General features: G+C 38.1%; 1 protein-coding gene across 3 annotated transcripts; it reads right to left on the bottom strand.

Annotated features, from left to right (window-relative positions):
* Nucleotides 1–1,824: 1,824 nt before the first annotated feature.
* Nucleotides 1,825–19,597, bottom strand: cthrc1a (collagen triple helix repeat containing 1a). Of its 3 annotated transcripts, none has more exons than XM_049476386.1 (5): nucleotides 19,460–19,597; nucleotides 14,269–14,481; nucleotides 8,236–8,436; nucleotides 7,307–7,523; nucleotides 1,825–4,017 (listed from the first exon to the last, which is right to left on the bottom strand). In XM_049476386.1, the coding sequence occupies exons 2-5, from the start codon at nucleotides 14,374–14,376 to the stop codon at nucleotides 3,875–3,877; spliced, it is 669 nt and encodes a 222-aa protein (XP_049332343.1). In that variant the 5' UTR covers nucleotides 14,377–14,481; nucleotides 19,460–19,597; the 3' UTR covers nucleotides 1,825–3,874. The 3 variants fall into 3 exon arrangements, with proteins under 3 accessions (XP_049332343.1, XP_049332342.1, XP_007254743.2); XM_049476385.1 differs by having other exon boundaries at nucleotides 8,236–8,454; nucleotides 19,460–19,594; XM_007254681.4 differs by having other exon boundaries at nucleotides 8,236–8,454; nucleotides 14,269–14,393; nucleotides 19,460–19,568.
* Between the last annotated feature and the right edge of the window lie 6,298 nt (nucleotides 19,598–25,895).

Below are 25,895 nucleotides of genomic sequence, written 5' to 3'. Positions count from 1 at the left end.
AGCAATGTGTAAGACTGGTGGAGGAGAACATGCCAAGATGCAAGAACACTGTGATTAAAAACCAAGATTATTTCACCAAAAAATGATTTCTGATTTCTTAAAGCTTTATGAATATGAACTTTTTTTATTTGCATTATTTGAGGTTTGAAAGCTCTTCATCTTTATATTTCAGCCATTTCTCATTTTCTGCAAAAAATGACAATGTTAATTTTACTCAAATATATACCTATAAATAGCAAAATCAGAGAAACTGAAGTGGTCTCTTAATATTTTCCAGAGATGTACACAGTCAGGTCAAAATATTATGACCATGGTCTTGTTTCTGTACTCTCTATCCATTTGTCACAATGCATGTGTGTGCTGAATCTCAAATACCTCCTTACTCATTGTATAACTGTATGTCAAAAGCCTACAATGGCTACATGAAGATAGCCCTAGATTCAAATTTTGACATATAAATAAATGCATATACTGTTCTGTTACAGATATATAATGCTCTATGTAGACTTTAAATCCGTAATTTTGTCATTTGTTTAGTAAACTATAGAAGGAGTAGTGTGTAATTGGGGTTAAACCTGACCGTTAGGTTACACGCTTGCTTACTTTGCTATTGTTATACATAAGGATCACTAGATTACAATGTGCATTAAGTGACACTAGTAAGGATGCCTATATCGAAGTGAACAAGGGTGTCACCATGTTTTTTTCTCTTCTAATGGGAAAGCACCTAAGTAAACAAACAAACAAAAAAACACTATAGTTCTGGTAAACTGTAATTCTTTAAAAGTCAAACGAGCGCTGAAGGTTAATCTACACAGATTTCTCTACGAAAACACTTTATTTGGCTGAGTAAAGAAAGCACTTCTGTTTATTTACAGTAAGCTTAGATTCCCAATATTTTGTCTAAGGGTGAGTTATCTCCAGCACTAATGATGGGTGCAGCAGCATTAGCATTAGCCGCTAACCACAGTGCTAGCGAGACAAAAGGGACTCTTAAGTGTTCCGGTAACCCAGGGCGCTAACTGTTAGCGATTCACCCCATGTAGCTTGTTTTAACATGGCAAACACGCAGGGTCCAATATACTCACCTTTGAACACTGAAAAAGCTAGCGCTTTGGTTAGCGGCTACTGCTAATGCTGCTGCAGCCAGCCTTGGTGCTGGAGTGCTTTACTAATAATTCACCCTGATGGCGCTGTACTTCAGCGCAGTGGCGAAGTGGCTTTACTGCTTAATTGCTTAAAGCCTGACTGGTAAAATTCATACATGAGGCGCACTGTCGAATTTATGGACAATTAAAGGATTTTAATTTAAAGATAAAAAAAAACAGTAAATAAAATGACTGTTTGTTTCGTAGGCCATGCAACCCCTGGTTTCTAATTAAACAACTGTAAAGAAACCAGATCCTGTAAGTTCCTCTACAATAAACCATTTCTTCAAGCCCCACCCTGATAATTGTAATGAAATGAAATATGCCAATAATTGAGAGAAACTGTGGAATTCCCCTTTAATATTTATGATAAATCACTGTGGTTGATACTGCAGTGTGTGCAGTACTATATCTCTGCATGGGTATGTGTGCTTGGCTTTGTTCTACAGTATATGTGTGTGTGTATATGTGAGTAAGACCGAACGCACAGCAGCTGTGAAACCACTTGAGCGCCCTCACACATACTGGGCCAGACGTTCCCAGCATTACTCATGCAGGCTGGTGGACATTTTCCACCGCAGCGTCTGACTGCTCCCTCCTTTATATGGTGTGGTCATTACACGAGCTCTGATTTATCATCAGGAAGTTCCCCAGTCAACACTCCAAGACAGTTAAATGGGTGTAATATAATTTTATTTATTAAACTGAAAAAAGGTAGTTGGTATAATAAACTGAACATATAAACATAGTGAAGTGGGTTACAATAGTCATAAAGATAATCAGGGCCAGAGCCACAGTCTTATAAACAAGCCCCCAAAATTGTTCCTACGATAACAATATTTAACGAAAGTAAACAGATATAATTCTTTAATATTTAGGCACAAAATTCCATAAAGACACAGTCACTCTGTGCTCTGTGTTTCACATGAATCAATCCACAACATCCTCAAACTGTTTAAAGTGATAGAATAAGAATTTATTTCTTATAATTTCCCCTCAGACTCAGAATGGCAAAACCCCAAAAGGCAGCTGATCAGCCAAAACATACAGCTCTGGAAAAAAACAGGAGACCACTTCAGTTTCTGAATCAGTTTCTCTGATTTTGATATTTATAGGTATATGTTTGAGTAAAATGAACATTGTTGTTTTATTCTATAAACTACAGACAACATTTCTCCCAAATTCCCAAAAAAAAAATTAAATATTGTCATTTAGAGCAGAAAATGAGAAATGGCTGAAATAATAAAAAAGATGCAGAGCTTTCAGCCCTCAAATAATACAAAGAAAACAAGTTCATATTCATAAAGTTCAGAAATCAATATTTGGTGGAATAACCCTGGTTTCTAATCACAGTTTTAATGCATCTTGGCATGTTCTCCTCCACCAGTCTTACACACTGCTTTTGGATAACTTTATACCACTCCTTGTGCAAAAATTCAAGCAGGTCGGCTTGGTTTGATGGCTTGTGATCATTCATTCAAGCTATATTTGTTGTCTGAAGTGACTTAACATTTACACTGGAGCTATGAAGCTAAAGTGGCTAACATCCAATGGAAAATTCAGTCTTCATCTTCTTACAATACTAGGTTTACCCGGATTTTAAGCCGCACTACCAATAAACATCTATTTTCTGGTCTTTTTCATACATAAGGCACACCAGCACATTATGCGACACTAGTAAGGAACAGGGGTTCATTGTGTTTTTCCTCTAATTCAGTTAATCTACACCGATTTCTCTCCTGAAAACTGTTTATTTGAGTGAATAAAGTGCTTAATTTTATTTACATTAAGCTTAGATTTCTGGATTTCAACTAAAGCTGGGTGCAGCAGCATTAACATTAGTGACTAACCGCTGGCACTGCTAGCCGTGGTTAGCGCTAAGACCTCACTATTACATCAGCTGTCAATGACTGATTAGTTATTAGCCTCATAGCTCTTGTGTAAAACTTAAGATGCAAACTTCAAACATCAGTTATGTCTTTGCTTGTCGACTGCATGTGTTGTAAACTAGTGTAAACTGGCTTGTAAAAAGCCAATCTGTCACTTTAAAGCTATCATGGAAAAGTGGCTGCAGCTACAGCAGATCTCAGACTTACAGTTTATTTCTGTTCCAGTTTTTTCCAGTACAGTTTTAAGATCTTTACTTTGTGAAGAATTAGATAAGCAACTGAGGAGCTGAAAATCAATATTGCAGCAGACTGAGACTGGGGCTAAATCCACTGAATTAGAAAGATCTGCAGCTGATAGTTTTAAATGACTGAGTCTGATTGAGGACATGTATTGAGGATGCTGTGATGGATTGTCTATAGCTGAGGTTTTGTGGTGTGCTTCACAAGGTGAATGTTTCCAGTTTGTCAGATACAGTATTTTAAAGAAATTCTCGTGGATTTTTCAACTTCTTTTCAACAATCTTTAAAAAACCACACACCTGCAGACCCATCTATTATTGAAGTAAAATCTTTATCAATGCTGAAGCGGTGGAGCCTGTGAAAAACCCCAACCTTTACCATTACCATTCTTAGTAATTAAAAAGCTTAAAAACCTGTCAGTATTATGGTCAGTGTTGACTAAACCACTGCAGCATCTAAAGTTTGGGTTAAGAATTGCTGGAGAATTACTTTAAAATAAAGGCCAACAGAAGTTTGCAGCTTTACTGAGAAATGAATTACAGATCAGGCCTGCTTCTATATCAGTCTGGTGTTTCCATGGCAACGGAGGCAGGCAGCTCATTTGGGAAGCTCCTCGATAATCACTCTGGACACCGAATTCCACCCTGTGGAGGCATCGCCGCGGGGGTAATCCGCACAGGTGCCCACCCATATGCCCACGTCAACCAGGCCTGCGGTTACGCCCTCGCACAACCCCTCCACTGCAGGATACACACACACAAACATACACACACACACACAAAAACAGCAATCAATATATTATGTAAGTACATAAACATACAAGTGGATATTACGTTTCCAGGATATATGCACATTAAAATTGCAAACATTTGTATTTTTCATATTGTTTCACCTGAAATCAAGATTATTAATTAAAGGAGCTGCTGCAGTATCAGCCACTGCTATGACAGTTTAAACGCATTTATCTGGATGGTAATTCAAACACTTCAACTCCTCCCTCATCTGTCTTAATGTGAAAATTCAATCCAAACCATAATCTTTACAGTTCCATTCAAAAAGACAAATAGTCAAATAAGGCCTATTTTTCTAGGACTATATATGTCTAGTCTATTGACCGTCACTGTAGTAAAGAGAAGTTGTTTTGGATTCTGGTGATTTTGTTTTTTATATATATATAGACGACTTAACAAAAAAAAAAAAAAAAAACAGATTTCTTCGAAACTTGGCATATCCAGATGTAAATATAAATGATTATAGGTTCTGATCTGATTAGATACTGGGGCTTGCCCAAAGATGGTGTTAAAGTCTCTTAAAGGCTCTCATAGACTATTTTTGGGTAGTGTGCCTTATGGTGAAAGATTGTTCACTGATAGACATGCCTCCATAATGCACTCACAAACATTTGGCCCAGCTCACAGACTTTGAGAGGGGGCACGTCTGCCATGTCTCCACATTTATTGACAACTGAGTATTTAATAGACTAGCTGGGATGCCAGCCTTGACAAACTTTGAGTGTGTAGGATCTACAGGCCCAGCTTAAACATCTGTTGGCAGGACGCCGAGTGGTCCAGCGGTCTAAAGCGCTGCCACAAGGAGCAGGAGGTTGCAGGTTTAAACCCCCACTCATGCAGCTTTGCAATCAAGCCGCCGGCGCTCAGAGGGAGCACAATTGGCCCTGCTCCCTCCGAGTGGGTAGATGGCGCTCTTTCCCCACATCACTCCTAGGGTCATGTCCGCAGCACAGGGCATCTGTGAGCTGATGTACCGGAACCGAGTTGCTTTCCTCCGAGTGCGCTGGCTGCTCAGCAATGCTGCATCAGCACCAGCTCGAAAAGAAGCGGTGTCTGGCTTCACATGTATCGGAGGAAGCATGTGTTAGTCTTCACCCTCCTAGTGTGTTGGGGCATCACTAGTGATAGGGTGAGTCCTAATTAGTGGGTTGGGTAATTGGCCGTGTAAATTGGGGAGAAAATGGGGAAAAAAAAACATCTGTTGGCAAATGTGCTGCAGAATAAACTGTAAAAAACCTGTTTGTAAAGTTAGATTATTATATAAGGACAATTGGGACTTGGGGCAGTGTGGGCAGTGTGCCAAGTCCTGCTGGAAAATGAAATCTGCGGCTCCATAAAAACTGTCAGCAGAGGAAAAACACTGCACTGATTTTGGACCTGATAAAACACAGTGGACCAACACCAGTCTTTCCAAACCATCACTGATCATCAGTAAATTTTACATTTCATTTGCTAATCATGGGATCAGAGTTTGGAGGAAAAGTGGAAAAAACACACAGTCCAAACTGTGAGAGGTCTAGTGTGAAGTTTAGTTTCCTCAATCAGTGATGGTTTGGAGAGACATGTCATCTGCTGGTGTTGGTCCACTTTGTTATATCAAGTCTAAAGTCAGTGCCGTGTTTTCCCATAAAATCTTACAGCACTTCATGTTTCCCTCTGCTGAGATGTAGTATTCATTTTCCAGCAGGACTTGGCACACTGCCCACACTGCCAAAAGAACCAATTGGTCTTATATAATATTCAAATTTTCTGAGATACTGATTTATGGGTTTTCATTATCTGTAAGCCATATTCATCAACAGTAAAATAAATAAATGCTTAAAATAGATCTCTTTGTGTGTAATACATCTATATAATATATGAGCTTTGCATTTTCAGCTAAATCACTAAAAATAGTTTTTTTTTTAGATGCGCCTATATATCATCATTACATTCAAACATAACATTTTAATCTATACTATTTTAACAGGTGTGCTGTTTTTTTGGCAGTGACAGTAAAGTGTAGACAGACCTCCCTGTGCGTGGAATTTTATGACGGGAATTTATATATCTTTATCCTCTGTCTCGTGCCGTGGGACTGTTGTGCACATTTCAGCTTCTAGTGTATGTGGCTGTGTGTTTGTTTTGAACTCTGTAGTCTTTTATTTCTGCAGCAGGGATGAGCTCTGTGGGCTGCTAATTGCTGAGGGAGTGTGGCGACGTGATGCAGAGAGGAACCAGAGAGAGAGAGAAAAATACGACTGGTGTCTTTGTAATTACAGCCTGGACAGATCCGAAAAACTCTGTGAGAACGAAAAAACATGTATAAAAATACCTACGACTTTCTCTCGCAATCACACAAGAACTATTTATATACTTATATGTGCGATCACTGGGTTCAAATATTATTCTCAGCTCATTTTAAGCATCAGCTTCTTAATTTTACATGTGAAATTAGTTTTACCTAATTTTACTTGTATTAAACACATTCTTTAATGCACTATGTTTTTCCAGAAAGGTCAAAACTTTTTTCTGCATATATTAAACTGTAGGCCACAGGTCTATAAGTAGAGCTAACAGCTACATACATCTCTTAGTTTTATAATTGTAGGCTTTAAAATTTAAACATAAATCCAATAGGACGGTTTTATGACTAAAAGAAACTTAGTGCTCAAGTGATATTAAGGGCCTTTTTATACTTAATAATAAATAAATTCACACCCAGGGCCATTTCTGGGTTTGTTTTCACACAGAAGATTTCTTTCCCGAAACATGGATCGATTGCTTAGACTTTCCAACCAACTACAGGAAGTTATTTCAGGCTATCATCACCCAAAAAACAATTGAATATGTTTTATACAGATGTGGAACAGACTGTGTTTATGATTCCAGTATCTACTGTAACTGTAGATTATCTCTTATTTAGATCAGAATTTGGTCTCAAATGTATTTTTAAATTTAATTTAAACTACCAATGGGTGGTTATACGAAAGCTCTGCTATGAAAAAAAAACCCTAAATCACACCACAAAATATATATATTTTTTAACAAAAATAAATGTAGTTTAATATGGCTGAAAACAGTACTAATAAATATAATAAAATGTACTAATAAATTTAAATGCATTTACAAACTATACAATATGCTTAAAATGTAAATTGCATAAAAATATTTATTTCTGTATGGGTATACAGGCTCATTATGAAAATGAAATACATCATATATAATACACATTTGTCATATAGATTTAACTCATTACCTGTAGACGTCCTGTGAATGTTGATGGTAGAGTTGAGCTCGGGGCTGCCCTGATCCAGGTAGATTATAGACTCGATGGGTAAAGGCCCTGAACACTCCGCACCGTTAAAGGTGAAGTACCAGCGCTGACAGCAGGCCGACTTACACTTCAGCCTGAGAGAACCACTGAAGAGCACTCTCAGAGCACTGTCTGACTTCAGCTTAGTGAACGTACACTCCTACAACACAGCACATACAACAGTGAGCAGACGAGCAAGGTAGTGAAGGGGTTTCTAATAAAGTGGCCAGTGAATAAAAGCACAAGATACAGTTGGTGTTTCTAATAAAATGATCAGTGAGGAAAAACAGACAGTGGGTGTTTCTAATAAAGTGGCCAGTGAGCAGAAGTGTAAGGTAGGTGTTTCTAATAAAGCGGCCAGTAAGCAGAAGTGTAGGGTAGGTGTTTCTAATAAAGTGGCCAGTGAACAGAAGTGTATGGTAGGCGTTTCTAATAATGTGGCCAGTGAGCAGAAGTGTAGGGTAGGTGTTTCTAATAATGTGGCCAGTGAGCAGAAGTGTAGGGTAGGTGTTTCTAATAATGTGGCCAGTGAGCAGAAGTGTAGGGTAGGTGTTTCCAATAAAGTGGCCACTGAATGGACATGTATGGTATGTGTTTCTAATAAAGTGGCCAGTGAACAGAAGTGTAGGGTAGGTGTTCCTGACAAAAATGGCCAGTAAGTGTAGGGAAGGTGTTTCTAATAAAATGGCCAGTGAGTGGAAGTGTAGGGAAGGTGTTTCTAATAAAGTGGCCAAGGAGTGGGGGTGTAGGGAAGGTGTTTATAATAAAGTGGCCAGTGAGTAGAAGTGTAAGGTAGGTGTTTCTAATAAAGTGGCCTTTAAAGATCTTTGTGTTCTACAGTAATTAAGAAAGAGGAAAGAGTGCACTCTTACTGCTATTTTTCCGAGGTCGATGCCGTAGTTGAGAGAGCTCCAGGCGCACTGTTTGAAATTGGGTTTCCACGGTTCTTCAAATCTTTCAGTCACACACTCGCCCTTCTCCCCCTTCATACCATCCCGACCTGGAATCCCTGGGGTGCCCGGAATGCCATTAATGCCCGGATTACCATCCCTTCCCTGCATTCCAGGAGGACCCTGCAGGCAGGAATTGTACTGTAGATAAGGAGAGTGAACAGACAGAGAGAGAGAGAGAGAGAGAGAGAGAGAGAGAGAGAGAGAGAGAGAGAGAGAGAGAGAGAGAGAACAAAAGGAAAAAGAAAAGAACAAACACAGAAGGAAAAAAATCATAGGCTTAAAATCAGATAATGCTTCAGCCAGTGTATAATGGTTTAAATGAATGACTGAAAATGAGTCACTGTGTGTGTGTGTGTGTGTGTGTGTGTGTGTGTGTGTGTGGAGGGGGTGGGTTGGGGGCTGGTTGTTTAGGAGTATATTATTAATCTGCTTGCGGTCATTTAAAAGTTTGGGCAGAAATGTTGCAAAACACACAAACTTGTTTTGAATTTGTTTATCACATAATGCAAAATCCCCCTGACCACATCTGATTCAGACAACCACATTATAGATCACTGGAGAATCAGCATGAATAAGGCATTTGCTAAATACATTTGCCAATACTGATAAATGTAATAGAATAGTATTATAAACTACATTGCATTTACTGAAGGAAAAGCAGAACTGGTGCACAGCTAAGGTGGGAGAAATAAGGAATAGGAAACAAAAAAACAGATGAGTGTGGGTCGCACTGCTGTGGATTAAAGCTGAGTTAACCTGCCTTCATAAAGTACAAGCAGTTTGGTGGCTGCTAAGCTCTATGGCTTAGGCATGTGTGAAAATAAGTGGGAGTGGATAGGATAAATATGTGGATGAGTATGAGGACCTGCCTTGAATGAGTGCATACATTTAGGTGGATGTCAGGCAAATAAAACTCTAGGCCTGAATGAATGGGAGTGAATGGGAGTAACACAGGATGAAATTAAAACTACAAATACAGCAAATGTAATATCAGGTCTCAGATCTCCGATGTCTATCATAAAATTATTATAGTATTTAGAATGTATAAAACACGGTATATCTTCAGTGGTGTGTATGGACTAAGCGGAAGTACTGTAGATGTGCTCACATTTTTGCATTCAATTCTTTCTGAATAGATTTTTATTGAAATCTGTGCATCCGATCCAAAAGCCCAAACCCTTCAGTTAATGCTGTGAATATCCATCGGAAAAAAAGTTTTTATGCTGAATCATAAAAATGTGTATAAAGTTCAGAGATCAAACAGAGCATTTTTCAGTGACGAGCGTCTGAAAGAAAGTGAACCTGTTTCTTCCAGTACAGTAGAAATGGAAAAATCTGTGTAATCCACCAGTGTGCTGGCAGACCTGCCTGCTGGCTGGGGATGTGAAATTGCTTGCTCACATTACCAGTTCATTCCCACAGCCTGCTGAACTCATTGAGCTGAATGCTGATGCAGTGTTACAGTCACTGTAATGGGCGGATAGCAAAAGCTGATGCAAGAGATCAGAGTTACATTACCAAACCCTATAATTAACCCCATAAAAACTGCATCTGCTTATACAGGTACTATTGAAAGGCTTTTTAAAATTGTATTTTTTGTATATTTATGTGGTTGATTTGTGAGGGAAGTCATTTAAAGTGGTTTAGGTGAAATGCTCTGTTAGTTTTGTTCGCTGTTGTTGTGAATGTAATCAGACGTCTGAGGAGGAGAGTGTGTCTAAAAGCTTCTTCTCAACAAGTTATTACACCAAATGAATAATGCATACACAGCCTGATGCCTGGGGCTGTTATAATGTTTACAAATCAACCACTGTACCATAGATCATACAAAATTAAACTACCGTATTTTTCGCCAGATTATAAGGCGCACTATCAATATACATCTATTTTAGCGGATTGTATGCAACACTAATAACTAGTAATAGAAACAGTGTTGTCGCCAAGTTTTCTGTCTAATCAGCAGGTCACCTGTAAAGTAAACACTTAAGTAAACAAAACTGTAATTCTTAACAAAATGAACATTTAAGACGAGCCAGACAAGTCAAACAAACACTGGATGTTAATCTACACAGATTTTTCTCCTGAAAACGGTTTATTTGGGTGAGTAAAGCACTTCCGTTTATTTACAGTTATCTTAGATTTCCACTAAAGCTGGAGCATTAGCATAAGCGGCTAACAGCTAGTGGTTAGCGGTTAATGCCACCTGACAGCAATTCATTAAGGAACCCTGAGTGTTAAGGTTAGCCAGGGCACTATTAGCTAGCGGATCGTCCTGAAGCTAATAGTGTTTTAACATGGTAAATGCACAGACTACAGTCTGATATATTCGCCTCTGAACAGCAAAAGAGCTAGAGCTTATATATAACTTTGTAACTCTGTAAATAAAATAAAGTTTTTTTTGGTGCGCCTTATAGTGCAAAAAATATACAAAGTGTAAAATTGTAAGTTAGGTTTATGTATCTTTTTTAGCAACTGTAGTAAAGTTGCATAAGTTTACAGAACTTTAGCAAGCCTCTTATTCAACCTAGTTTCAGCTGAAGATTAGAGTGTTAGTAAAATGAGTAATATTGGGTATCATGGGAGACACGAATGCAAATTAGGGGCCCTAGGGGCCTTTTCTTACACCCTGCGCAACGTGTGTCATGATGCTCACTGCTATCTTACACCCCACCAACAGTCTATTTTCATGCCTTCCGCCTGTGTTGTTTAAACAGCAATGACGCTTGTCAATATATCTACGCCCTTAGGTGTGGTGGTCTCAAAATGATGTTTGTTCGGGTACATTTCTGGCGTTTTTCTATCTTGACTACAGAAAACAATCTAGGCAGATGTCAACTGTCAAACGTTCATTGCTATCTTGGCAGTGAATTGTCAACATAGGCACCCCATCTCCCAAGAGCCATGGAAGAAAAGCATCCAGCAGGTTATTCTCTGTTCTCATATTAATGGTAATTTACCAAATGCCATACATGTGAATGTAAATGAAGTGTTACTTCAGGGGACAGCTTGAGAATGCTCTGTGTATCTGTATAAGTTGTGAGGTATTATCTTGTTGAGAGGGTTAAACATTGGCCTACATGAATTAGTTGGAGTTGGAGCGAGGCATGATAGTTTGTATCAGGTGGATGAACGTTTAATTTATAAATGTTTTGTGTTGTCATTTAACATTTCTTAATACACAGTGTCACATTTGTACCATGTACACATTATAAAATACATTACTACCCACAGTGGACAGAGCAGTGGCTTGTAATTATGCGATTTTATAGAGTTATCAACAATAAAATTGCATAAGTGCAGCTGAGATAAGATCAGTAAAGACTGCAGTTGGTAAATGTTGCAGCATGTGCACACCAGACCCATCATACCCTTACTAGTCAAGTACAAGTAATTCTAATTACAAGCCCAAACTCAGCATTTGCTTTAGTGCTTAGCTTCCCGTTTTCTCCCACATCTTTCATCTACCCTTCGCCATTTCACTTTCAGCACTGTGTTATCTCCTTTAAAAACATTCCTGTGGCCCCTGGTGGTGCACCCACAGACTGATCCGCAGGGGTTGTGTAATCTGAACCAAATGGGTGGTGGTCAGAGCCGTGAAAAAGCACTGCACACACGTTACTAACTCAGCTTAACTTTTATACAGCGTGGTTTGTTTGCCCAATCTTATGAACGTTGAGGAAGCAAATTCTTCTCTGGTCGAGTCAAGAATACACTGGCAAAGCTAAATGTATCCAACAACATGGAGGACAAAGAAAGAACTAAAAAAAAGAGAAAAGAATAGAAAAACACAGTTTGTTCAGAGCACGTGGTCAGTCCTGCATGACCCCAAGCAGAGGTCAAGAATCTGCCACCTCAGTGACGGACGTTCCAGTGACAACAAACGTTTATTTTTCAGGCTGAACTTTAAACCCACGTCTTACAAACCACTCAGTGGACACTTTGTCAGAAACCTATCTCTATATAAATGCGCAGTTAGAGACAGCAGTCTGTCTGTTGACGTTTCTGACCACAGACATAGTCGCTCTATACCGTTATACTGCTATAAACCTGCTGAATGAGGTGGGAGGGCCTGAAAAACTGCAGCAACAGATGGACCTTAGTCTTTAACTGTATGCTAAAACGCATGGGATAGTCAGGAATAAATTGATCACAAGTGTTACCTCAGGAATTGGCTTGGGAACATCTACATCTGTATCGGTTGTGAGGTTTTATCTATGTGAGAGTGCAACAAACCACTGGCCAGTGTGCTCACGGAAAGCCGAAGGGACCCACGGATGTTGAGTATAGACCCACGGATGAACACAGTATAGAAGGCATTACCATCCACAATGGCAATGGTTGTGACCACCATTGTCTGACTAGTCAATGAGTGGAGGTTTCTAATAAGCACAAGGTAGGAGATTTTTTTTTCATTATCATTATATTATATTATATATTTCTCACTAATTTACAAGGCAAATCACCCAACCCACCCATTAGGACTCCACCTATCATTGGTGATGGCAAGTGAAGTCTAGTACATGCCACCTCCGATACATGTGAGGTCAGCCACCGCTTCTTTTCAAGCTGCTGCTGATTCAGCATCACAGTGCACTCGGAGGAAAGTGCAGCGACTCGGTTCTGATACATCAGCTCACAGATGCCTTGTGCTGAGCGACATCACCCTTTGGAGTGATGTGGGGAGAGAGAGTGCCATCTACCCACCCAGAAAGAGAAAGGCCAATTGTGCTCTCTCAGGGAGCCCGCTGGACCACTCGGAGCTCGGTTTTTAATATAGGGCCAGTGATTAGATACCCTAAGAATGGAGTTTCTAATAAACTGGACAGAGAATGAAAGCATACACTAGGTGTTTCTAATAAAATGGCCAGGGAGTGAGAACAAAAGGTAGCTCTTTCATATGTGCGTGTTTTCCCCTCTGAACTCTGCTGAGCACTGCAGTATATTGGTTTTGCTGGTCAGGAATGGCAGGAGGAGATTAAATACAATAGTCTCTTTCTTCAGCCACTCTCTTTTTTTTCTCCACAGAATGAAGGAATGAAACAGTGATGTGGATTTTACAGCCTGAATTCTGGACTAAGCCTTTCACCACAATAAGTGAAACACATCATTCAACAAAAAACACACAACTAAAACAGCTGAGTGTACTCCGAGCACATTCAGAGTTTATATAAAATTACTGATCTGAGAGTCTGAGTCAGAAATCCTCCAACTCATCCATTACTTACAGAAGACCGAACAGAGAAAGCGAGAAAAGAAAGAAAAAGAAAGAAAGGCTGGAATAAAGTAAAAGATAATTAAAGGAAAAACAGGAAGACTGAAGAAAGTTAGTTAAAAAAATCCAGAAACAAATAAAATAGAGTAATGGAAGATATTAATAAACTAATAAAGAAAAGAAGACTGGAATAAAGTGAGTAGGAAAATAAGACAATGAAAGAACAGAAATGTGGAATACAACAAGAAAGAAAGAAAGAAAGAAAGACACAGAACAAGATAAAGAATGAAAAAATGAAAGAACTGAATAAATAAAAAAATCAGTTGAAAGTAAATACAGAAAGAAATATTAAAGAAATGAAAGAGAAAGAAAGAGAAAGAAAGAAAGAAAGAAATTAACAAAAATTAAGATTGGTATGTGGAATACAACACAAAGAAAAAAGAAAGGATGATGGAAAGTAAGCCAGAACAAGATAAAGAAAGAAATGCAGACCGAAGTAATAAAAAATCTGAAAAAAAAGAAAGAATGCAATGAAAAGAAAAGAAGGTTGGAATGGAACAATTGAAAAAAATAAAAAGAAATAAGGATCAGAATGAAGGAAGAAGAAAATAAAGATCTGCAGGCTTTGTAAAGATGTTTTACAGATGTAATGGATGCACAGCTGTGTGATGTGTCTCAGTGCAGCTGTGTTTTCTCTGAATGAATTAGAGATTCTATAATAAAGGAAGAGTGTAACTCACCTTTTCCGTGAAGTCTGCATCTCTCTGTCGAGCTGTCCTCTCTCTAGCTTTCTCACAAAAACAGAAAGGTGCAACAGTCCAAACACACAGCAGCAGCAGAGCTGACATCTTCACCCACTGTCTGTCTGAGAGAGAGAGAAACACAGAGAGAAGTGCAGAGAGAGAGAGAGAGAGAGAGAGAGAGAGAGAGTGGGGGAAGTGAGTGGTAAGAGACTGCCAGAGAGAGAGAAAAAAAAGTGAGAACAGGGGCAACAGAGAGAGAGAGAGAGAGTGGGACAGACAGCAGCAAGAGAGGAAGATCACATATCTTTAACTGAGCATTAAATCTGTCAGCGTTAATTATCTTAATTAACTAATCAACTTTTCCCCCTCAGGAAAATCATTTAGCTGACTGATTTTATAAAAATACTATTCAGTTTTACACACCGAAGAAAAGTACACAAAAAACAAACCCTGAATAAGCTTACTTTATATTGTGTGCTCTTCCAAGTAATTACCAAAGGTGTAAAAAGTATTCACAATCAATACTCAGGTAAAATTATAGATTACTCCAAAGGTTTCTTCCTTATAGGTCTTGCGCTGGATTATTTAGCAAAGACGACGAGTCAGAATGAAAACAAGTTGAACTGAAATAGGAGTAACAAGACTTTTTTTTTTTTAAATGCAAGGAGTTAAAGGAACAGATAATGTAAAAATTAAAAGTAAAAATTAATTAAAAAAATATTTATTCTGGTAAAGTATAGATAACAAACATTTCTATCTAAGTAAAGTAACAAAGTATTTGTATTTTCTGTGAAAACCAATAGTAAAAACTTCACACTAGTCCTCAAGCAGCTTGGACTGTGCGTCTCCACTCTTCCTCCAGACTCTGGTCCCTCGATTTCCAAAAGAAATGTAAAATTTACTGATCTAGTGATGGTTTGGAGAGACATGTCATCTGCTGGTGTTGATCCACTGTGTTCTATCAAGTCTAAAGTCAGTGTAGTGTTTTCCCGGACAATCTTACAGCACTTCATGCTTCCCTCTGCTGACAACTTTTATGGAGATGCAGATTTCATTTTTCCAGCAGGACTTGGCACACTGCCCACACTGCCAAAAGTACCACTTGGTCTTATATAATATTAACATTTTCTGAGATACTGACGTTTGGGTTTTCATTGGTTGAGATGCACTAGTAAAATACAACAAAAAAAAAAACAAAAAAAGACAGAAAAAGTGAACAAAATGAATAAAAACTGAAAGAAAGAAAGAAAAATCTGTAGAAAAGATATATAAAGAAATATAGATGACCCAAATTTCTACTTAAGTAAAATAATGACGTATTTGTACTTTTTATTCTACACCTCTGAGTATTACTCCTAGATGGCATCAGTTTTTATGCTTTAATGCAGATTTTATATTTAACAGTAGGGTCTGCGGTTTCCTTGAGTCACAGTGGGTCCAGACCCTATTTTATCAGTTGGGCACAAGGCAGGTATATCCAATGGACAGGGAGCAAGTCCGTTGTAGGATAACACACACACACACCCCTTCAATTGACGCTCACACTGGCTGGAGGTGAGGGGTGTGCAACCATTATGAACGAATCACATTAAAACTGATCACAGTTCTGCATCTTTGAATGAAAAAAAAGCTTCACACCATTTCTAAGGACTGCAAAATTTCCTGCTGTGGGAACAAAAAGTATTATTGAATTATTATTACGTAATCTATTGTAGATGGAATAAGCTCCATTATGAATATTGTTATGTATTCTGATCTAGCTGTATAAACTCAGTCAGCACAGAGTAAAGAGTAAAGAGTAAAGAGAAATTTCTGCTCTGAACAGAGACTCTATTGAGTCTGTACCGGTGGTCTGTCTGACCCTGTCGACCTCTGCTGGGGGAGTATGAATGTATATGTGAAGAGGTGTTTGAAGCCGTTCTTCAACTTCATCCCAGCGGAGGCATTTCCTTATTGCTGTAACCTTCCCAACATCCGCACCTCCGCCAACCTAAACACTCAGCCAGAGAAAGACTGCTTTCACTCAGTTATGCATTTAATAAACATTTATAATGTGAACGGACGTTTTACTGAATAACCTTTGGGATACTTGGACTGAACCACTCTATTTCAGTGAAAAAGCTTTTTAGAGGACAAAAAGAAGAGGTTTTATACGTTATACGTTATATATGGAACCCCATATTAGATCAACTGTTGTAAAAAAAAAATAAAAAAAAAAAACATAATTTGTGTTTTCTTCCCAGTGTTAATAAAGATTTATACATGTTGGGCTGTATTTTATTGGTGATAAACACTACAGATTATGCCAAAACTAGCCTTAAACCATGTTGAACACTAGCTGTTGTCTTTAATACAACAATCTTCAACTTGGGATTTGGGAACTGTACCAATCTAAAATAAGGCTCTTTTATAGGGTTCACAAATATTAATGGTTATTAATTGAGTAGTAAATTCTGATTAAATTCTGGTAGTAAATACTGATTCCACATTCATTTAGACTATCAATGTATACTGTCAAACCTCAGTGGTAATAAAGATTGGCACACATTGGGCTGTATTTTATTGGTGATAAACACTACAAACTATGCCAAAACTAGCCTTAAACCATGTTGAACACTAGCTCTTTGTCTTTATGGCAACAGTCTGTATTTTATTGGAATTTGTGAATCTTACAACTTTAAAATAATACTTCTACATAAAGGATAAAGTGTAATTATTTAGGCTACAAATGAACTATAAATGATTAATAAGTAGTTGCAACACATACTACAAGGGAAACAACAACATTTGCCAAATACTGATCCCATATTAATTCATACTGTGAAACCTTAGATCTTTCTGGATGCTACGCAGATTAATTATTATTTATTTAGTTACCATAATGTGGTGTGTGATAACATATTAAATGTGTAAACTGACTTTATTGTATATTGTATTAGTTTATTAGATATTTTAATGCTGACTGATGGAAAAAAAACAAAGTAAGGAAAGCATCCAGAAAAAAATAGATTTGACATTGTCATTTATGTGTTGTAACTCCATATTAATAGGTTAAAAAATAAAAAATAAAGTAACACCTAAACGAGCCTCATTTTACAGTGTTACCTTGGGGGCTTTGGATCCATCTCTGATGAGATTTATATATATATATATATATATATATATATATATATATATATATATATATATATATATATATATATAATACTGTCAAAATGTAGAGCAATTACATTCATCCAACAAACCTACCATACCAATCTGTTTCTACAAATTCAGGACAATCATACCTTTCATTAAAATACATTGTCCCCTTCCAACTTAGAAATACTACTGCTTTCAATTTGAAAGTTAAAAAAAACAATAGTGACTGCTGCTTTAAAGAGCCCATATTCAATAGCCTTAATACGATATTGGACACTGAACTTTCTATCTCATGAAGGCTGAAGAAGACTATGCTTATCTGTGGAATATCCGTATAGGGTTTTCTGCACTGAATGTCTATATGACTCGTTTTTTCTGTTCACATGGATAATTCAACTTCCTCAGACATTACTGGCCAAGATCATTATCACCAACAGTGATGGGAGTTTTCCAGGTACACACTGTGGATCGAAGACTGCACCAGTCAAATTCAGTGGTTTTTCATTATTTTAAAATGTTCTGCATTGTAGACTAAAACTAAAGTCAGAAAATTCTGAACATTTTCAAGAACTCTGAAAGTATCCTCAATTGCAGTCACAAAGACCAGCAAAAAGGTTTTGATGAAACTGGCTCTCATCAGGACTGCCCCAGGAAAGGAAGTTCAAGAGTTACCTCTGTTGCACAGGATAAGTACATCAGAATTACCAGCCTCAGAAACCGCAAGTTAACAGCTCCCCAGATAAGAGCACCTTAATGCTTCACAGAGTATCACACAGGAACAGTATCAGTGCAGATGGAGCTTAAATCACTGCACTGGAGTCTACAGGCATGGAAGAGAAGAACCAGCAGATGGCAGACACACTCTGTTCCAAATAACATGCAAATTAATACACCCACAACCAGCTGCTGTTCCACACACACAAAAGCACACACACAATGAGGAACCCCTTTGCTAATTGGGTACCGAATGTCCTTTGTTTTATGTTATGTAAACAAAGACATTTTACAGCAGATCTTTGGTCTCAGTGGGGTTTCCATAATGAAAACAGCAAAGAGAGTTTCTATATTAACACAATCTTGTAGGAGAAATCTCCACAATCAGAGCAACATGTTTCACCTGATGAACACCTGCGATACATATTGTGGCGGCTCTGGGTTGTGTGTGTGGCTGCCTGCAGGCATGTTTCTGTTCTCCTGTGTGCGAGGATGACAGGGGTGGGGCATCTCCCTTGGGAGGGGTTATGCAGAGAGGGTGGGCATCACTCTGGATCTGCCATCTGGGAGACACACAGCTGGGTTGGTGGCCTTTGGGCTGTTTGAGTTCTGTGGGTTGATGGTTTTAGCTCTCCTAGTCTTGTTAAAGTCTGTAAGTGAGTGGCAAGCCTGTTTAATAAAGGAGCTTATGAGTGTTCATCATGAGTCTCACGGGTCTTCCTTCCTCTTCCACGCCACAATATGCTGAACTGCTGAAGAGCATCCATTTAAACTCATTACTCATAATGTAATTCTATACAGCCACATAGAAACAGTATTAACTGTGCAGTCTTCCATTGCAGGTTGTGTAAATTAAAGTTTATGTACCCTATTTTTTGCACTATAAGGCACATTTACAATTCTTAAATTTTCCCAAAAATTATCAGTGCGCCCTTTAATCCGGTTTCTCTTACGTATGAATTTTACCAGTCAGGTTGTAAGGAACAGTAAAGCAACTACACTGAAGAACAGCGTTATAAGGGAGTTGCAGTGAAGTGTCTCCTAGCGCTTAGGCTGGGGCAGCATTAGCATTAGCCGCTAATCGCAGACTTAGCTCTTTATTTTTTTAGAGGTGAGTATATCACTGTAGTCAGTGTGTTTATCTTGTTAAAACAAGCTACATGGTGCTAATATCACTCTGGCTTACAGAAACACTCAGGGTTCCTCAGTGTAGCTCTGTCGGGCAGTGTTTACGAGCGCTAAGCGCTGCTACCTGGAGCTAGCGCTGCTGCTAACCACTCTAAAATATTGGAAATCTAAACTTACTGTAAATAAACGGAGGCGATTTACTCACCCAAATGAACAGTTTTCAGGAGAGAAATCTGTGTAGATTAACATCCAGCGCTCGTTTGATTTTCTTTTTTTTTTTTTTAGGAATTACAGTTTTATTGACTTAGAGGACATTAAAAGGGAGACAATGCAACACCCTTGACCAGGGCCGGAGTGGGCCCCTTTTTCAGCCCAGCAATTTCATGCCCAAATCCGCCCCACTTTTTCCATGGAGGAGGAATTCTAATAAATGAAACAGCAGCAAGATCTTACAATGCCTTTTTATTGCATATAGGTTCAAGTATATGTTGGTAAGTTAACAGAACACCCTTCACTTCAAATTTAAATCAGATAAAGATTTAAAAGGTAAGGTATGAATGAATATTACTTAGAAGCCTTTACAAAATTAATTGAAAACACTTAAAATGATTTAATTGAACATGTAACGGTCAAAATATGGTCAAAAACAGGACATTTTTATGCGTTTTTCAGATTTTCTATTTTCATTTTTTTATTTTCAGATCCATAAAATGAAATATTTTTATGGATGAAGTGTTTTTGCAGCTCTATATTTTGCTTTAAAGTGTTTAGAATCACCATGTAAAATTATAAACTGCTCCCTTTCACTGGTTAGATATCATAGAGATTTAAACTTGGAATGGTACTTTCTCCAAAGGACTAAAACCTCATAAGAATAAAAACCACTTATTTATAACTTATTTTGCAGTAAAGAAGGTGTTTTTGTATATTCTACTTGCCACCTGATTGGCCGACAGAGTCGGTCGACACATATTTGATCAGATGAGACTGTAAGCCTTCGGTCTATATGGGTAGCTTAAAGGGAAGTTGTGTTACAGCGGATTAAAGTAGATATTCATTTTTTTATGGCTCAAATTTCTGGGAGATAAATGAGGAGTACTGGAGACTGGCTTGGTGGATCTGCAGGTTTGTGGAGCGGTGTTTAAGACAGGAGTCTGAGGTGAGCGCGAGGTGGTGGCTGGGCGTGTGAGCGCGTGTGCTGAAGTGACCCCGGCTGATTAATGAGCCTGTTTTTAAAGCTGCGGTAAAAAGTAAAAGCACTCTCTCGGCTCTAATTCAGGAACTGTATCCTATAGTATCAAGGTTTACATCCTACAGTAAAAAGGTTTACTGTTCCATAATCTGGAGGTTTGGATGGTTTGATTGATGTATAACGTGCACATTGGATCAAATATAATTAGTACAAAAAAGCAAATATGGAAATTATGAATCATAATTCTAATAAACAAGGCATATTTCGCCCTAAATGTTTATTTTCTAAAAGGATATACAGCTAAATAGGCTAGATAACTGAAAAGCAGCTTCTAAGCTTTAAAATGACATATTTGGAGTCTACAATTATTAATAAACACAGCCAGATATTAATTATTACATAATGTTGATGTATTGATGTATTGGGCTCTACAAAATAAACTAGGCTAAGTCGACATTGCAAACGTTGTGCAATAGCTGACAATTCAAGATTATTTCCATATCTCTGTTTACTGGCTGCAGCTGGAGTCTGTCCTCTGGAAAACAAGCTTGTTAATTTTGCACATTTGTCAGTTTCTTCTTCCACCTTCTTTCTTTTTTTTAATCTGGCCTTTTCGGCGCCACCTGGCCTCTTCTTACCCTCCATCACAGTTGACTGACGCTTCGTGCTATTCTTTTGCTATATTTAATTTTATCGCTCCAGAAAAGAACACTCGTACGCGCAACCAACTCAAACATTTGGGAGGTGAGAATTCCCTCAGATGGTTGAACCCATCTAATCTACTGCGAAGCAGGGGCTGTGCTGTCAGATGAATAGAGAATGCATACATAGTTGAATGGAAATTAATGCAAGAATAAGATTAGTGAAGGGACTGATAAGTGTCAAAATTATTTTTTCCGTCCAACCGGCCCAAACTCGAGATTGACATGAGCCAGCCCCTCAGGAATCCTCCCGAATTTCCCGATTAGCCACTCCGGGCCTGCCTTTGACCTTATTATTGTCACTTAAAATGCGTTTTATAATCCAGTGTGCCTTAAATAAGGTAAACATAAGGTAAGCATGGTTTCTAGTGTATATTTAGCATGTGTCCATCATCAGTCGTGTTGTTTTTCTGTTTTCTATTTTTTTCCTTTGTTTTTCACATTTCACATAACAGCTTTTTCAGTGACTGCAGTCTAATCTATCTTAAGAAGGTTGTTATGTACACTGCGTACCTGATGTTCGTCTATTTTAATAAAGTTAAGTAATCTCTGAAAGCAGTGAAGTGGTTGTTTAACTCATGTTGGTTGCTGCAGTTTAATCCATTACCTGGTATGAATCTCGCTGTGATGAGTCACCGGCCAAATCCACGGAAGGCCACAGAGAGAGAGAGAGAGAGAGAGAGAGAGAGAAAAGGGAGAGAGAGAGAGAGAGAGAGAGAAAGGGAGAGAGAGAGAGAGAGAGAGAGAGGGAGGGAGAAGGGGGGAGAGAGAGAGAGAGAGAGAGGGTGTGTGTGTGTGTGTGTGTGTGTGTTTGGGAGGGGGCGGCTGAGTTTTTCCACTCATATTCCAAAAGGGTTTCAATATGATATCAAAAAATGAAGTTCTGTAACTTGTATTATTTGCAAAACACTTCTGTACCTGAATCTGTATTTGGAAATGGTTATTTAACACCTTAAATGGTCCTGCAAGTTGGTGCACACTTTATAACTCTATAAAGTACCTTTAAATATCAAATCTCTATTCAAACGGCTGTGCAATTCAGGATTGTGCTTAACAGCCCCAAAAAGTTGGGATACTGTTTAAATCTAAATAAATGTAGATAAAAGCAGAATGCAATGATTAGCAATTTTACAGACCCATATTTTGATCACAATAGGAAATATAATATACAGTGTGTACAATCATTACTAAGAAAACAAGAAACAAAAACAACCAAGAACAGCAAAGGATCACGAAAAAACAACAGACCTGACAAAGCACACACTGCATACAAAAGACTAAACAAGGAACATTGAAACAAAGGGGCTCTATGTACACAGCAGACTAGGATCATCTGGGGAAGGCAATGAGTGGGTGGGGTTTCAAATTAGACAGTGGGAACACAAACGACAGGGTGTGGCCAGAGCAGAGAGAAGACAATAACAAAACAGGGTCATGTGCCTAGAGCACATGGCTAGGAACAAGACCAAAAAAATAACAAAAACTACAAATATAGGCTAATGTGTAACAAGGCCTATTGCATCTGTTTTATTAGCACTTTTAATTTTTTAATGATTATTTTGCAGTCTTGATTTACTGGACTTGTTGGTCATATACTGGTTGCCCAGTATGCACAAGCTTGGAGTATGCACAAGCTTGGAGTATGCAGTATGCATCATACTTGGTGTGGAGCTAAGGGGGTTAACTAGCTAAAAACCAGCTTGATCAAATTCACTGGCCTGGCCTTTTTATGTAATAATGGAGAAATCATTTAATGAGTGAATCCCCAAAGAAAAAAACAAAACATGTTTTTGTGTTAAATGGATTGTTGTGAGGATGATATATATATATATATATATATATCTGCTGGAACACAGAAGGGAAAGTACAGCGAGAGTAATTACAGTAAGGAGAGAAGTTATTTTGTTTCTGCATGAATAGAAAACAACAAAGACTCTTTAGCACTCCAGACTCCACTTCCATTTATTCAAATGAGAAAAGTGAGTTAGGCAGAAACAGTAGACAGCCATTATAGTTGATGTTGTTGCGACACTTAGACTGAAATTAACATCTTGGGATACATTTCCTGCATATAAAGATTCCTTGAAGATTTAATTAATGAAGTGAAAATTAAAATCACTTCTCGTGATGTATTGTAAACCGCCCACAAGTTGTTAGCTAATTAAACCAGCAGGCGACAGGAGCATCCTTGCATTGTCTCCCGATCTGCTCACAGCTTAAATGTTCTCTAATTGTCTTCTGGCTAAGGGGCATGAACCAAATTATGATGATAAAGCATAAACGGTTTGTAGTGTTCAGGCCAGGAAACCAATTTCCAGTGCCTCACATTGTCCTTTAATCTGTTTTTTATGATTTTGTTTATTCTCATAATCAAGAGGGTGCTTGCAGGAATGGAAATGGAGCACAACATGAACTGTTTTATCTGTAAAGCGAGTTTTACAACATCTAAAGCATCTTGCTTAGAAATGAGCTGTAAAGACCAAAGTTACTAAAGGGAATTCAAAAGAAGAAACTCTGAACAATTATAGAGAACAACCTTAAAGAGGAATCAAGACTAGAACAAGACTAAAAGATTAAATATCAAAATCAAGATTTAAAAGGAAAACCTACCTAAAAACATTAAATAAGGACAACTGAGAAGAACTACAACTCAAATAACTACTAAAATGAACCATATTTCAAGGTTTATTTGTCATCTGTACAGCATGTCAGCATGTAAATTAACATGAAGTGTTTGCTCAGGGGACGGCCTTGAATTATCTGCTCCTAAATATAAGTTGTGAGGTGCTGTCTTCTGAGTAAGGTTTAACAATGGCCAACACGCTCATGACAAAAGGCAATGCAAATTATTAAAGGCCTGATAGTGGGTACCAAGTCTGATGCAACATTTTATTTCTGAATTGTAGGGGAATTAAACATTCCTCAGTGCAGTGGTAGAATGGTAATGGTTGAGACCTGCAGTAATTGGCTAAAACTGTCCGTGCAATGTTCTCTGGACTAAAGAGGAAAAGCACCATCCAGACTGTTATCAGCAAATCCAAAAGCCAGGGTCTCTCATAGTATGCGGTTTGTTAATACCACATATTTCGCAGGAACATGCATGCACATAATGAACACATTCCTAAGGCATGTGTGAGTCTACAGGTACTGTGGTGACCTGCCTGCAGTCCTGAAATGTGTGGAAATTTTTGAGATGAAAAAATGCAATAATAACCTGCACTGTTACACATCTTAAGACATATTTGCAGTAAGAATAAAGCAAAATAAAGGCAAATCCATACAGTGGTCAAAAATAATCCAAATCAGCAGTGTGAGGCAGAGACAAATCAGGTGATATATTAGGGTAGGGGTTGAGACATGGTTGATAAACAATAGAGGCAAAGCAAAAATCATGAAAGAACGAAAATGGCTCTCCAAAATAAGTCAATTTTGCATTTGATTAGGAAATTATGGGAGCAGAGTCTGGGGGAAGAGTGGAGAGACACACAGTACAAGCTGCACACAGTACAAGGTCTAGTGTGAAGTTTCTACAATCAGTGATGGTTTGGAGAGACATGTCTGGTGTGACATGTTGGTCCACTGTATTATATCAAGTCCAAAGTCAGTGCAGTGTTTTCTCTGAAAATCTGCTGACAACTTTTATGGAGATACAGATTTCATTTTTCAGCAGGACTTGGCACACTGCTCACACTGACAAAAGTACCAATTGGTCTTTTTTATTGATATAATATTTATATTTTATATAATCTTTTCTGAGACACTGATTTTTGGCTGTAAGCGTATAATACATCTATATATTATATATTATATGGATATATATAATATATAATATATATTTGTATATGTATATGGGGCAGCATGGAAAATTCAAGTGTACTTTGACATGTATTTAATATATACATAAAGATAGATAGAGAGAGAGAGAGAGAGAGAGAGAGAGAGAGAGAGATGGTAGTATAGAAAACACTGACCATGCAGATTTTCCTCAGGTATTGGGACTGATGGATGTCCTGTAAGGCAGGAAGATTGTTGCCTGTAATGGATTCCGCTGTCCTCACTGATGGGCCTTGCAGACACAGACTGTGAAGCTGTCACATCAGACAGTGATGCACCTGTGAGGATGCTCTCTATAGTCTCTATCTGTAGAATTTGATGAGGGTATCAAAGGGGCAAACCAAACCTATTGAGCATTCATAGAATAAAGAAGCAGCGACAGGCAGATCTCACGGCTTTGCTGATGTGGAGGGACTGGGTGAGGTCATCAGTGAGGAGCACACCATAAAACTGACTCCACTTAGGCTTCCTCAGTGTGTAGAGGAGAGTGAGTACCCCTCTGAAGCTTCCTGTAGTCCATGATCATCTCCTTTGTTTAGCTGCTGTTGAGACAGAGATAGCTGTCATAGCACCACTCTGACAGGGCGCTGACCTCATTTCTAAGCCAGTGATATCATAAGCCAATCATCAGCTACACAGTCCGATGTAAAGAGTACAGTTTATGTACAAAAAGAGCAAACATGGTAACATGGAAGAATGTTGTAATGATGTACTTAGAATTAGGCTGTGCAGTAATTGGCTAGAAATAATGTAAAATAATTCCAGCATTATTTTGATTTAAAGAAGATATGTTTCTGAATCAGTTTCTCTGATTTTGCTATTTATAGGTATATGTTTGAGTAAAATGAACATTGTTGTTTTATTCTATAAACTACGGACAACATTTCTCCCAAATTCCAAATAAACATATTGTC

Source organism: Astyanax mexicanus, chromosome 3, assembly GCF_023375975.1.
Source record: "Astyanax mexicanus isolate ESR-SI-001 chromosome 3, AstMex3_surface, whole genome shotgun sequence".
Classification (NCBI taxonomy): domain Eukaryota; kingdom Metazoa; phylum Chordata; class Actinopteri; order Characiformes; family Acestrorhamphidae; genus Astyanax; species Astyanax mexicanus.
Note: the sequence above shows the minus strand (reverse complement) of the source record. Positions and strands in the feature narration are given on the sequence as shown.

What these genes read in the sequence shown, in the direction of transcription:
- cthrc1a (XM_049476385.1), bottom strand. Translation starts at nt 14,376, where the DNA reads ATGTCAGCTCTGCTGCTGCTGTGTGTTTGGACTGTTGCACCTTTCTGT. An exon ending in TCGACCTCGGAAAAATAGCA is followed by an intron (nt 7,524 to 8,235) that starts GTAAGAGTGCAC and finishes GCTGTGTTGTAG; the next exon opens with GAGTGTACGTTCACTAAGCT. An exon ending in CATTCACAGGACGTCTACAG is followed by an intron (nt 4,018 to 7,306) that starts GTAATGAGTTAA and finishes TGTATCCTGCAG; the next exon opens with TGGAGGGGTTGTGCGAGGGC.